Below are 13,328 nucleotides of genomic sequence, written 5' to 3'. Positions count from 1 at the left end.
CACCATGGTGATGGGCAGAGAGGTCGCAAGCAGAACGTAACCTTATTCAGCTATATTTATGCCCAAAACAATAGATTCCATTGATGGATAGATGGAATACTTTCCTCCTTTGCCCTCATCGCTCGCTCAGTGGGCTAGCTAACACATCCCTTTACCATTTCTTAAAATCTGCTTTTTTCTGTTACATAAAGCAAGAAAGACTTGCATTTATATTGTGTATTTTATGACCACTGGATGTCACAAAGCGCTTTACAGCCAATGAAGTACTTTTGGAATGTAGTCACGGATGTAATGTAGGAAACACGGCAGCCAATATGCGCACAGCAAGCTCCCACAAACAGCGTATGATAATGACCAGATAATCTGTTCTGGTTATGGTGATTGAGGGATAAATATTGGCCAGGACACCCTTGCTCCCTTGATAACTCCCTTGCTCTTCTTTGAAATAGTGCCATGGGATCTTTTATGTCCACCTGAGAGAGCGGACAGGGCCTTGGTTTAATATCTCATCCGAAAGACAGCACCTCCGACAGTGCAGCATTCCCTCAGTACTGCACTGGAGTGTCAGCCTAGATTTTTGTGCCCAAGTCTCTGAAGTGGGACTTGAACTAGCAACCTTCTGATTCAGAGGCGAGCGTGCTACCCACGTAGCCACAGCTGAAACTGCAGTTAACCAATTCTCCAACATGTTGTACAAACCAATTTAAGGCATGTCCTCCATTTCCAAGTTAGAAAAGTATTGGTGCAGTCATTATTGGTAAAACTGTGTGTTCAGCTGGAGTGGAATGGTGCCCATTATTGGTACATACATGCATAATCTGCTTAAATATCTCCAATTGTGCGAGTGTAGAAATGCAAACTGTTGTATATTTCTGCATCACTTATAAATGGTGATCATATGGCTAGCATGTGGTTTACAGCAGATAGGATAGGCCAGATGCAACTTTTTATAAACCTCTCCATTTTTCTACCTCTCTCTCTCCTCCTTTAAGATACTTCCTAAAACTTACCTCTTTGTCCAAGCTTTTGGTCATCCGCCCTAAGGCTCGGTGTCAAAGTTTTGTTTGATAAAGCTCCCGTGAAGTGTCTTGGGATGTTTTAAGGCACTATATAAAAGCAAGATGTTGTTGGTATATTTCACTGGCTTTCAACTGGTCTTACTATGCAACTGGGAACAGTTTGAAGTGCAGAATTCATAGAGGACGAAATTGCCTCGCGCTCGGTTTGGGGCGCATAATTCAAATTATATGAAAGTTTAGTGCCGGTGTGGGAAGTGTAGGGTGTTCGTGCGGCACGACTCAGTGCGGTGCTGATGTGCTGTGTCATGCTGACATGTCACAACGTCCCTCCCCTTCTTTTAAAGGGCTGCTGCAAACACTGGTGCACACTGGGCCACCAGGGAAGGTGTCGGCCGGGCCAGCATGTTGGCAGCCCAGCCGCACCAGCGGCCGCCATTGTTGGGCCTACTGAAAAGTCGGCCGACAGAAAAAAATGGCGGCCGCGGTGCTAACATCTCCCCTCTAAGGGTGGCCGGGGTACCTCAGCCACCACAGCTTCTTGCCCCGAGAAGCTGACGGTAGCATCACCCCATTCCGACCTCGCATCCCGCGGGGCACTTTTCCCCGCTGGGCGTAAAGGAGTCAGCGCGGGGCAATAAAGGGTCGGCGTGCGTGTCAATGACATCATTGCAGTGCGTGCACTGCGCTGATGCGCTAATCATGGGGCATGGCACAAATCACTTTTCATGTTCAAAGCTCCGGGGGCAATTCCAGGGATGAGCGCTCGGGACACCTCGCCCGTGCATTAGTGCATCTGTGCCCCATTAGCACTTCCTGGAGGCACCAACAAGCCTTTCCCAGAGGAACAATTTAGGTTTTCACTGACAATGGGCTGGTCAGGTTCAGACAGATCTGAGATCTTTTTCAATCTACCATTGGTAGCATAAATAGGGTTTACGATTGACTTGAACAATAAATGGTAACAGATGGTAAGACGGTTTGTTTACTGACAGAAAGTTTAACTTGTAAATTTGAATAATAATTTTATTTCCGGATCCTATAATTATACATGTCTGTACAATATGAAAAGATGATAAAATATTAAAATTATAGTGTTGTCCTGTGTCAGCGGGCTGGCATCCTTCCCATACTACCATAACTTAATCTTATCACTGCATGAATAAGATCTTCATGACTACAAATCGAAGCTATAACACTTTGAATCAGTTAACATTAACATAACAAAAACATTGTTGACTCTAAATTTGCGGCTGTTTAGGTTGATTCAGGTGTTGCTTCGGACAAGCCTTTCTAAGCACGTATAATGAGGAAAAGGCTGTAGAGGAGGGTGGCAAAATTAGCAGGCAATTTTCAAAGGAGAAATAATTAAGTTCAATTCTGTTATGTAAGTATTCACTTAAGCCTGTATTTCCCTAGTTAGTTTATAGTAAAAAGTCAGTATCTACACTGACGTTGTGTCTGTTTAGAACAAAAGGGGAGTATTCTGACACACACCCTTTTTACTCATTCTAGTGAAATGCTTATTTGTAGTGAAACATTTACCATCAAGATTATGTAGGGTACAAAACAAAATATTTTGAATTGGACTTTGCTTTTTTTTTAAATGATTATATCTGTACTTAACAAATTATCATTAATATTTCATGGTCTCCCATACGAGTCTAAATCTAATTCTATTAGATTTTTTGGTTTACTTGGTTATTGCCTTGCACTTAAAGTATCATTCCTTGATATGAGGGCCTGAAGTTTCCACATGATTTCCGACTAGATAGCTGGGCAGAATAGAATGAAATAGCACTAATGATCGCTGAATTTTAAGCATGAGTGAGTTGCACCCATGACCACTTTACACTGGAGTATTTGTGATCTTATTGAAACAGAAAGATACTGAGGGGGCTCAACAAGATAGATGCAGAGAGGATGTTTCCACTCGCGGGTATCTAGAACTAGGGGGCATAGCTTCAGAATAAGGGATCGCCCATTTAGAACTGAGATGAGGAGGAATTTCTTCTCTCAGAGGATCGTAAATCTATGGAATTCTCTGCTACAGAGAGCTGTGGAGGCTGGGTCATTGAATACATTTAAGGTGGAGATAGATAAATTTTTGAGCGATAAGGGAGTGAAGGGTTATGGGGAGCGGGCAGGGAAGTGGAGCTGAGCCCAAGGTCAGATCAGCCATGATTAAATGGCGGAGCAGGCTCGAGGGGCCAAATGGCCTGCTTCTGCTCTTATTTCTTATGTTCTCATGTTGTTATGTTTACATTGGTTCAAAAGTCCGGTTAGGCTGCTTTGATAGCGCTGATTTATGGGAGATTTTATATTCAGGCTAACTCTAATGATTTTTCTCAAAGTTCAGCATAACTTCACCTTGGCAATACCGGTGCAGTGTCTAGTGCATTCTGGGTGCACGTTGCCAATTGTGCCGCCAGCTGAAACTCTACGGCGAATGTTTAAACAAATGCTACTTGCATCCTATTTAAATATGTATGAAACACAAGAATAGGACACCAAAAACAACGAATGTGCCCTACTCCACCATCTAATTTGCCACTAACTAAGAATTTGCCACTGCTATAGAATTTCTTTAACTCTGTCAACATCTTATGGTGCATTTACACTACAGCTGTAGCATCAGTGTGAAGTGGCCACAATTTGTGCCAATGCGCGTTCTAGTGTAAACGTTGGCTAAATCCAGTGTGTGTGCCTGACCTGACACTGGAGTGAAACAAGGTGACAGTCCCAGATTTGCATTAACACTAAACTTGTATGGGTAGAAATTCTGCTCCTGCACTTGCCGGCCTGTGATTTTCCACTCATTCACCTCGGCATTGCAGCCTAGTAAGTGCGAAGGCAGGATTCCTATCCTGGTGTAACTGTAGCCTTATTCAAGGGGTGATTTGATGGAATGAAAATTAACTGCCACTAGATATTTTTAGGACATTTTCAGAAAGGTGTTCTACTATTTGTTAAGTGAAATAGTGTCTTCTAGTGCCTTCAAGTCAGTACTGCACCCAGCATTTCTAAAATGGTTAGTACAGTTAGAAAATTCAGGAAGATAAAGAGGAAAAACTGCCAATGCTGGAAACAGAAAATGCTGGAAATTCTGGCCTCTTGCGCATCCCCGATTTTCATCGCTCCACCATTAGTGGCCGTGCCCATAGTTGCCAAGGCGCTCAGCTCTGGAATTCCCTCCCTAACATTCCGCATTTCTATCTCTCTCTCCTCCTTTAAGATGCTCCTTAAAACCCACCTCTTTGACCAAGGTTTTTGGTCACTTGCCGTAATAGCTCCTTATGTGGCTCGGTGTCAAATTTTATTTGATAATGCTCCTGTGATGTGCCTTGGGATGTTTTACTGCGTTAGAGGCACACTATAAATGCAAGTTGTTATTGAAATAAAATGCACAGGAGATCATATTCAGGAGTGTACCCTTCAGTAGACTTGCCATGTATTTCCAGCATATGCTGTTTTTATTGTTGGAAAATCCTGAAGTATTTTACGATCTTAAGATCCAGCATTCTTTTAACAATTGAAAACTGATTGAAAAATGGCTCGTTGATATTATCGTCTTCCTTTTTGGACATCATAATTTAATTATTTTTCTCACAGAATAAATATTTTTTTCAATTTCATGGTCTTTTATCTCCCATCACAATTTCCATTTTACTCTCTTGAAGTTTAGCTGCAAAACATTGTGAAAAAAATTATTTTATATATGTGTATATATATGTATATAGAATATGTATATATATATATATATATATATAAAGGACAGCAGGAAACTTAGGAAAAAACATTTTATTTATTGAGAATCAGACTTATCTATTTTGCAGCAGGGAGTAGGAGATTGTATTACCACATTAGGTGGGCCAGCGGCAGATTCAAGAGTGTTTAAAGGACATTGGTTTCTGATTATCTTATATTTTCTGAATGCAGACAGCAACCATGAGGATATCAGTCAGCCAACTCGGGTCGTTCAAACTCATTCCTACAGGAACTGTGAACCTGTGGAAATGTCATATCAAAGTGGGCACCTTCAACCTGCTATACGGGTGGCAGATTTACTGCAGCACATCACGCAGATGAAATGTGGCAAGGGCTATGGCTTTAAAGAAGAGTATGAGGTGAGTTCAAACTTACGTTTCTCAAAATACACTTTTTGCATTCTGTTTGAGTGAAGGGCCCTCTCTTAAAATTAAAGGTCCTAAAATGACAGTCTCTAATGGGTTAGTGGCCCCGAGAGAGGGATTTAAGGTTAAAGGGTAATAACTCCATTTTTCCTGCAGGGAAAGATATGGTAGTGAAGGTAAACAGAGCTCAGCAGAGTAAAAAGAACTCAGTCCGATTTTTGTCGCAGTAGCACTATGTGACAGTGGCTCAAAACTGTCTTTGCATTGTTGGGATTGTGTCATGACAGACATGAAGTCACACGGCACAGCTGGAAGACAAAGGCAGCAACTTCCCAGTAGTGGCATTGCCCATGAAGAATGGGAACACCCAAATCACAGCTTGATATGGGCAAAACCTGGGCCTCTTAGCTCAATTTGGGCCACATCAGCTTTAGAATTCTGTCGGTGATCCATAGTCACTTTAATTGTCTCGAATTACAAACTACAAACAGACAGGACCCTAGAAATTATTGATGGCACTATTACCAGATGCATGCTTAACATGTTTGTATGACATTGCTTGAAGGAGGCATAGGGGAATACCATCAACAGTAATTTTTAGGCTGCCAGCTGCATTGGATATGACAATCAAAACTAACAATGACAATGACTTTGAGTTTGTGCATGACCACTATATTCAGTGACACTGTAATTAACCTGAAACACTAGTCTTTCTGCCAGAGCATTGACGAGGTGATGCCACAAGATCAATAATGTGCAATGTCTGAGATCATAGTGACTGTTGAATAGCAGAATATAAAGAGCTGAGCCTTTCATTTTTGAGTTAGTGAATGCAATTTTCTTTATTGTTTCAAAAAAGGTTGTTGTGTTTTATATATATTAAATTATGCTAAGTGCATTTCAAATAATGCTTCCAACAAAATCACAAGTTCCACCAAGTACATTCATAAATGAATGTGGACAAATGACGGTGCAGTTACCGTGTAACCCACTCATATCTGTCATATAAGTGTAAATTGGCTCGCCCCATGCTCCCAGTGGGAAGCTGTGCTTGCTGGAATCATGAGAATTGGTATCACTGTGTTATAGCTCTGCCTTCAATCCACGCTCTCTTCAAACCTTTTGGCAGTATGGAACCAATCAATTTACATTATAATTACACTGGAGTTTTTTTTTCAAAGATTTAGTACATATCCAGAGTATTTGAAAGGACAATGAAAAATGTTGTTGACTACAAATGAGTAGGAAAGCCTGGAAGACTGACCTAAATGCAACCATATTGGAATTTGACTCCTGAAAGGGTCACAGCACATCACAAGGAATGAATACGAAAATGGCATTATGTTGTGCAAATGGTACTCCATTTTACGCAGAGAGATAATATATGAAGATTGATTTAACATTATAACAGTAACTAGCAGTGAGTGTAATTTGTGCTGGGTAATTGGTCATCATTTCATATACAGAAGCCATGTGCTACCTTCATTCTTATCAATAACTTCTATCTGGCATATTCATACCGTGTAATGTCATGGGAGCCAAAGTAAGCTTGCACCTAAAGAAGATCTGAAGTAGCCATTTGCCATTACTATTCTACCTTCACAGGAAATGTTTACTTCATAAATACAAGCAAAAAACACAGTAATGAACTGTTCTTTTTACCTTATTTTTTTTTCCTTGTGTTTTAAAGTTTCTTCTTAGATCTGCTGCATTCACGGTTCAACAACAAAGAGGGCCTCTTTTTTTTAATCATTCACATCCCTAATTGCCCTTGAGAAGGTGGTGGTGAGCCGCCTTCTTGACAACTGAGTGGCTTGCTAGGCCATTTCAGAGGGCTGTTAAGAGTCCACCACATTGTTGTGGATCTGGAGTCACATAGAGGCCAAGTAAGGACGGCAGATTTTATTCATTAGTGAACCAGATGCGTTTTACAACAATCTGGTAGTTTCATGGTCACCATTACTGGTACTAACTTTTTATTCCAGGTTTATTTAATTTTAATTCCCTGTGGCGGAATTTGAACTCATGTCTTCAGATCATTAGTCCAGAATTCTGGATTATTAGTCCAGTAACATAACCACAATGCCACAGTTCCCGTGTTGATTGCAGCATTGAGTTGGCTGCCAGGAAGAGTGAGACAGGGATTGGAAGTGACTGATACACTCCACTTTCACTTTTTCTCTACAGGCAAATGCGATGCACTTGATTTACTCTTCCTTCTAACAACATGACCAAGATTGGAAATCAGCAGGGTGGCACATTAGTGAGTGCCAGCACACTGCCTTATGAACAATTTTAGAAGCAGAGATTTATGGGGTAATTTTCCAACTGCACACTGCTGGTGGGGGGCCTCACTTGCTGGGAGCATATATTGCAAATTTGGGGACACAGTATAGATGATTTTCCAATCGTGCATAGCAGGCACCTGGATTTGTGATATTTGATTCTGCAAAGCAAGACTTCCTGCCTGTACCAAGAAACTAGGAGATGATCCATTAATGTCCAGAAAAGCTCTCGGTAGATGAATTGTAAGTTTAAAAACAAATGCCTGATTCCATAGTGTCAATAATGAACCACTAACAAAATAGATAGAACAAGACTCTTTAAAACATAATTCTTGAGACTATGGGCCCAAGTTTCCACAAGAAAAAAAACGGGCGCCCCTCCGAGCTGGGCGCCCGTTTTTCGCGCCTAAAACGGCGCCTAAAAAAATCCTCGGTATTCTCCACCGACTTTCAGGTGCTGTGGCACTCGGCGCAGCCGGCACGAGCTGTGTGGGGGGGGGGGGACCTCTGCACATGCGCGCTACAGTCGCCACGCAAGTGCAGTAGAACTGTGTGGGAGGGGCCCGAAGCACGCAGCCCCTAGCCCTGGCCCAATGGCCTCACTGGGGCTGCGTGAATGAGGCTCCGCCCACGGCCAGCTCCTGCTCCCCGCCCGACCAGACCCGACACTCGCCCCACCCCCCACCCCCGAGACCCGAGACCCGCTTCCCCCCCGCCCCGACCGAGACCAGAGACCAGAGACCCGCTCTCCCCCCCCCCGCCCCAAGACCCGCTCTCCCCCCCCCCGCCCCGATCCAAGACCCGCTCCCCCCCCCCCGACCGAGACCAGAGACCCGCTCTCCCCCCCCCCCCCCGCCCCAAGACCCGCTCTCCCCCCCCCCCCCCCGCCCCGATCCAAGACCCGCTCCCCCCCCCCCGACCCACTCCCCGACCCGAGGCCCGCTTCCCCCCCCCGACCCGACACCCGCTCCCCCCCCCGACCCGACACCCGCTCCCCCGACCCAACACCCGCTCCTGTTACCCGACCCCCCTCCCCCTCCCCCCCTCTCCCCTTCTCTCTCTCCTTCTCTCTCTCTCTCTCTCCCTCCCTCTCTCGCTCAGCGGCACGAACAGCTGCAGAATTCTCCCTGGCTGAAGCACTTTCACACAGGTAGGAAGATGGTTTATTTAATCTTTTCTTGGCTTATAAATGTTTATTCAGGTTGGATTTATTTGTATAATATTTGTAGAAGTATAAATAAGGATTTATTATAGAATTTAATGAGTTCCCTTCCCCCCCCACCTCGTTCTGGACGCCTAATTTGTAACCTGCGCCTGATTTTTTAATGTGTAGAACAGGTTTTTTCAGTTCTACAAAAATCTTCACTGGCGCCATTCTACTTTAGTTTGGAGTACATTTTCACTGTGGAAACTTTCAAATCAGGCGTCAGTGGCCGGACACGCCCCCTTTTGATGAAAAAATTCTGTTCTAAACTAGAACTGTTCCACCTGACTAGAACTGCAGAAAAAAAAATGTGGAGAATTGCGATTTCTAAAATAGTCCGTTTTCCACCAGTTGCTCCTAAAAATCAGGCGCGAATCATGTGGAAACTTGGGCCCTATGATTCAGTGAGTAGCAATGAAAGATAGCAGTCAATCACAAAGCATCTACAATAATGATCTCTTAACACTTCTCCAGCATCTAACAAGCTGCTTAAGCAGTATAAATGTTGACAAGTTCATTACTACAGTTTTGGAGTGTGCAGTGATAAAAAATGGCTGAATAACTTCACAACAGTTGCTGTCGGTGTTGATAACCTTCCACAATGAAGCAACAAGAGCCTCCAAATACGCAAAGAAATTCCCACACATTGCACTAAATCACAGGCAGAAAGAACTCTTTCCGAAGCTCTTATGACTTGGGTTGAACGAAGTTGCAAAACTTAAAAGAAGAGCACAAATATGACTTTAAAGTATTAGCAAAAGACATATTTGGAAATGGCTCAATGGTAGCACTTTCACCTCTGATTCAAAAGGTTGTGGGTTAAAATTCTGCTCCAGAGACGTGAGCTCAGAATCTAGGGAGCGCTGCACTGTCAGAGGTGCGGTCTTTTGGATGAGACGATAAATCGAGGTCCTGTCTGCCCTCTCAGGTGGATGTAAAAGTTCTCATGACACTATTCAAAGCAGAGTAAGGGAGTTCTCCCCAGTGTCCTGGCCATTTATCCCTCATCAATACCACTAAAACACTTTATCTAGTATCAATCACATTGCTGTCTGTGGAACCTGGCTGTGCAAAATTAACTGCTGCGTTTCCTACATTACAACAGTCACAACTTTCCAAATACGTCAATGGCTGTAAAGCATTTTTGGATGATCTAAGGTCATGAAAGGTGCTATATAAATTCAAGTCTTTCTTTTAACGATATATATGTATCTATATATCTATACAGAAAAAGCTTGACCAACGCGCATAATGTTAATAAGATACAGCAAATGATGCATTAGAACTGAAGATAGAAGGACACTCCAAACTAAATTACACGTGCCTTGATAAGAAAGAGAATATAATATAGAATTTCCATGGGCCTAATCACCCTTTCTCAATCTTCACCACTTTTATGCTTAAGGTAAAATGCACACACAGGAAGGCAGAGCACACACTAAGTAATAGACTCTATGACCGAAATTTTAGTTTGAAGGTGGGTAGAGAGCATGGGGCAGGGGATTGTGTGGGGTGGGCACAGGGCGCAGAGTGTGAGTGGTGCTGCAATGTGGATGGTAAACCTGGGAGAATGCGTTTCCCTCAGGCCTTACTGAATTTAACGGCAGAGCCAGATTAACATTTGGAATCACTGTTTCCCACCAGCAGCCGACCAGATGGAGAGGCTGTCTGTCTGTCTGTTGGGAGGGTAGGCCTGCAGCACCAGGCCGTAGAGAGGTGTGGGGGAGGGATCGGCGGGGGGGGGCTATAAGGCCGGGGATCTTCGGAGGGGTTTGGGACTGCAGATCTTCAGCGGGGTCAGGGGCTGCAGCTCGTCGGTGGTATCGGAGGCTGGAATTTGGAAGGGGGATTGAGGCTGCAGATCGGAGGCTGAAGGGGGGATTGGAGAACATTGACCTCTGGGGGCGGGGAGGGGGGGATCAGAGGCCTTTGAGAGGTGTTGGGAGAGGTCGGAGGCCTCGGGGTGGGGGGGGGGGGTGAGGGCTGAAAGGCTGGAGGGGGAAAGCAAAGTCCAGAGGGGGGCGTCCGTGGCTGGGGATTGGAGACCAGAAAGGGAGTTGGAAGGTCGGGGTGGGGCAGAGAGGAGGGATTGGAGATCAGAGGCATTGTGGGGGGGTGGTTTCGGAGGCCTCGCGGGGGAGGGTGGGGGAGGAGGGGAGGGGAGGTCGGGCGAGATCAGAAGGGTGGGGGATGTCCGATCGCGGGGGGTTGGGAATGTAGGAACGTTGGATCCAGTGGGTAATTGGAAAGGAACGCTCATCCTGCATTCAGCATTCCTCGTCTTTCTTTAGCTGGCAGGTTCCCCGAGGTCTGGGAACCCCCCCCCACACAGTTAAATTTAAAATGGTGGATCACCGTGTGGCAAGCAGCCTCGTTATAATATTTAAAGTGCCAACCCACCTCCTGCAAGCGGGTTAGCTGTCCACTCGTCCCGCCTCCGTTAAGATTGGGAGTGGGTGGATCAGGGTCAGGATTCAGATTTTTAACTCTTTAACCTGCCTCCCGCACCCAACCTACCCATTTTTGGGGGTTAAAATTCCAGCTATGATACTCAACAAGATCTTTGGTCTGACTTATCCATGCCATGTGATATAAGGAAGTTAAGCTGATTTACTCAGGGGGTTTAGAAAGCTTTGTAAATGTGCGAGTTGGAGTTGGAAGTGTGTGTCCAACTATCGGGCCCTAACATTCTGCAGGGGATCTCCTGATCTCCCTCCACAATTCCAGTGGACGATCTGTGGAACTCCCAGAGAAACTGCGTTAAAGGCCATTGTTCACCATTTATCCCGTTACTCTGTGGGTTCCCCCAGGAGCTCACCTTCCCCGCCTCCCCACCTCCCCAAGTTACAAGAGAGTGGGAAAACCCCACAGAATTTCTGTGCCAATGTTTATATTGCCAAATCAAAAGGAATAGTGTATTTTTCACAACAGCAGATCAATTATAATCAAGTGTTTTAATCGCCAATCAGGCAACTAATTCTCCTTTAAGAACAATACAAAATATTTCTCCCACCCAGAAGATTGTAGTGAAATGATAGTCATATCCTACAATTTTATTATTTAACTGAATAACCTCTCCTGTTTCAGAATCAACATTGTCTGATGGCTTTTGAGCAGTTTTCCTCTGTGGTTTCAATGTAGAATTGCACACCAGAGAAATCGCTGTCAAACATTTTGAGTCCTAGTTTCTATGTATGACCTTGCATAGCAACGGATGCTAGATTCAGCTCAGGCACAGTGATCCTTTCTTTATTCTTTTCAATATTATCTCTTGAAAATAAAGCCGGGTGACACAGATAATGACTTTATATGTACACATCACACAATCCAAATGTGATTCTAAATGATTGTGATTGTATTATGCTTTGGTTTGATAGGCTTGTAGTTGTAACGTAACATTCTGACTTAGGTTACAATTGATGGAAGTATCAGAACTTATCCATCTTTCTCACTTCACAAGACTCCTTTGGGACAAAAAAAATCTCTGAACTTTCATTGGACTAAAGCACAAGAGATGCATATGGAGGAGGCTGATCATGAGCTCCTTAACTTTACCACTGCATTACTCATTCTTCATGTGAGAGCCGAGACAAAGAATGAAGACAGGCTATTGGAACAGGTAGGATGCCTCATAGCAGAGCCCAATCCTATTTATGCCCAATGTCCACACACGCTTCCAACTAGCTAGAGATCATTATTCACCTCTCTCATCCAGGGGAACTGAAGCCAGTGGTGCCCCAATTGCTGAGATCAGCTAACTCAGCACACACCAACAATCGAACCTGAGACCATTTGACCTGTAACCCTTAATACTATAGTGGGCAGTGCCTTTACCCTCTAAGCCAGTGGAAAATCTTTGCCTTGGTTTCTTATTGAAAAAACACATGCGCATGATGTTATTGTGACAAAAATGAAGTACAGCTCTTCATCCGTGCCAAACAGATTTGCCAAATATTGTTTCCCATGAAGACAGCTCCCCTTTAATGAAGTATATGCAGCATGAAACTGGAGAACAAGAGATGCACTGGAACTCTCTCAGCTGCTCACTGCAGCACCAGTGACCTGACCCATCGATGCCCCAGAAAAGGCAGGATAGCTTCTGTGCATCTATGCTCAACTATTCCACCCTCTCCCTCCTCTCTCCAGCCTGATCATGGGGCATGTTGAACGACTGCACTCGTGTACAGAATCGTGCCCCCAGATTCATTATATCAAAAGAATCCTCCTGTAAATGGTGTTAAGACATTATACAAATGCACCAATTATGTAAACCATTGTACTTCTCTCCTTTAAAAATTCAAGTCACTAAGAAAGACAGAAACAGCGAATGACAGTTAGCCCAGATGTTGCCTTTTTAAAGGATGAAATATGTCTCTTCATCATATTGTTCTCATGCATTACAATATCTCTTCCAATACAAAAACAAATAACTTCAGTCTCTTTGAAAGAGACCAATCACTCAGCAGTGACATGTGGTTCCAGCTTCTTATCTTTCCCTTTCCAGTTTTATTTATCTTACAGTTTAGAAGGCAGCTGACTAAAATATTTATTATATTACTCACATCCATTGTGTCCGATTTGTACGCACTAAACATGGGCATAAATTCACCATCCCACTCTTCCAGCTCTTGTAGGGAGCACAGGTCAAAGACAGGGCTACTGCACTGCAGTGCTGATGTTCCAACTCATT

At 44.0% G+C, this 13,328-nt stretch overlaps 1 protein-coding gene across 3 annotated transcripts in view; it reads left to right on the top strand.

Moving 5' to 3' along the window:
* ptprt (protein tyrosine phosphatase receptor type T) overlaps positions 1 to 13,328 on the top strand; it is a 1,564,838-nt gene that overhangs the window by 1,434,039 nt on the left and 117,471 nt on the right. For all 3 annotated transcript variants that reach the window (XM_070896216.1, XM_070896215.1, XM_070896217.1), the window contains one exon: positions 4,956 to 5,143. In XM_070896216.1, the coding sequence (XP_070752317.1) occupies positions 4,956 to 5,143 (188 nt within the window). The remainder of the gene's footprint in view (positions 1 to 4,955; positions 5,144 to 13,328) is intronic.

The sequence above is a fragment of the Pristiophorus japonicus genome, chromosome 12, assembly GCF_044704955.1.
Source record: "Pristiophorus japonicus isolate sPriJap1 chromosome 12, sPriJap1.hap1, whole genome shotgun sequence".
NCBI classification, from domain to species: Eukaryota; Metazoa; Chordata; class Chondrichthyes; family Pristiophoridae; genus Pristiophorus; species Pristiophorus japonicus.
The sequence above is the reverse complement of the archived record's forward strand: the minus strand, read 5'-3'. Positions and strand labels throughout refer to the sequence as shown.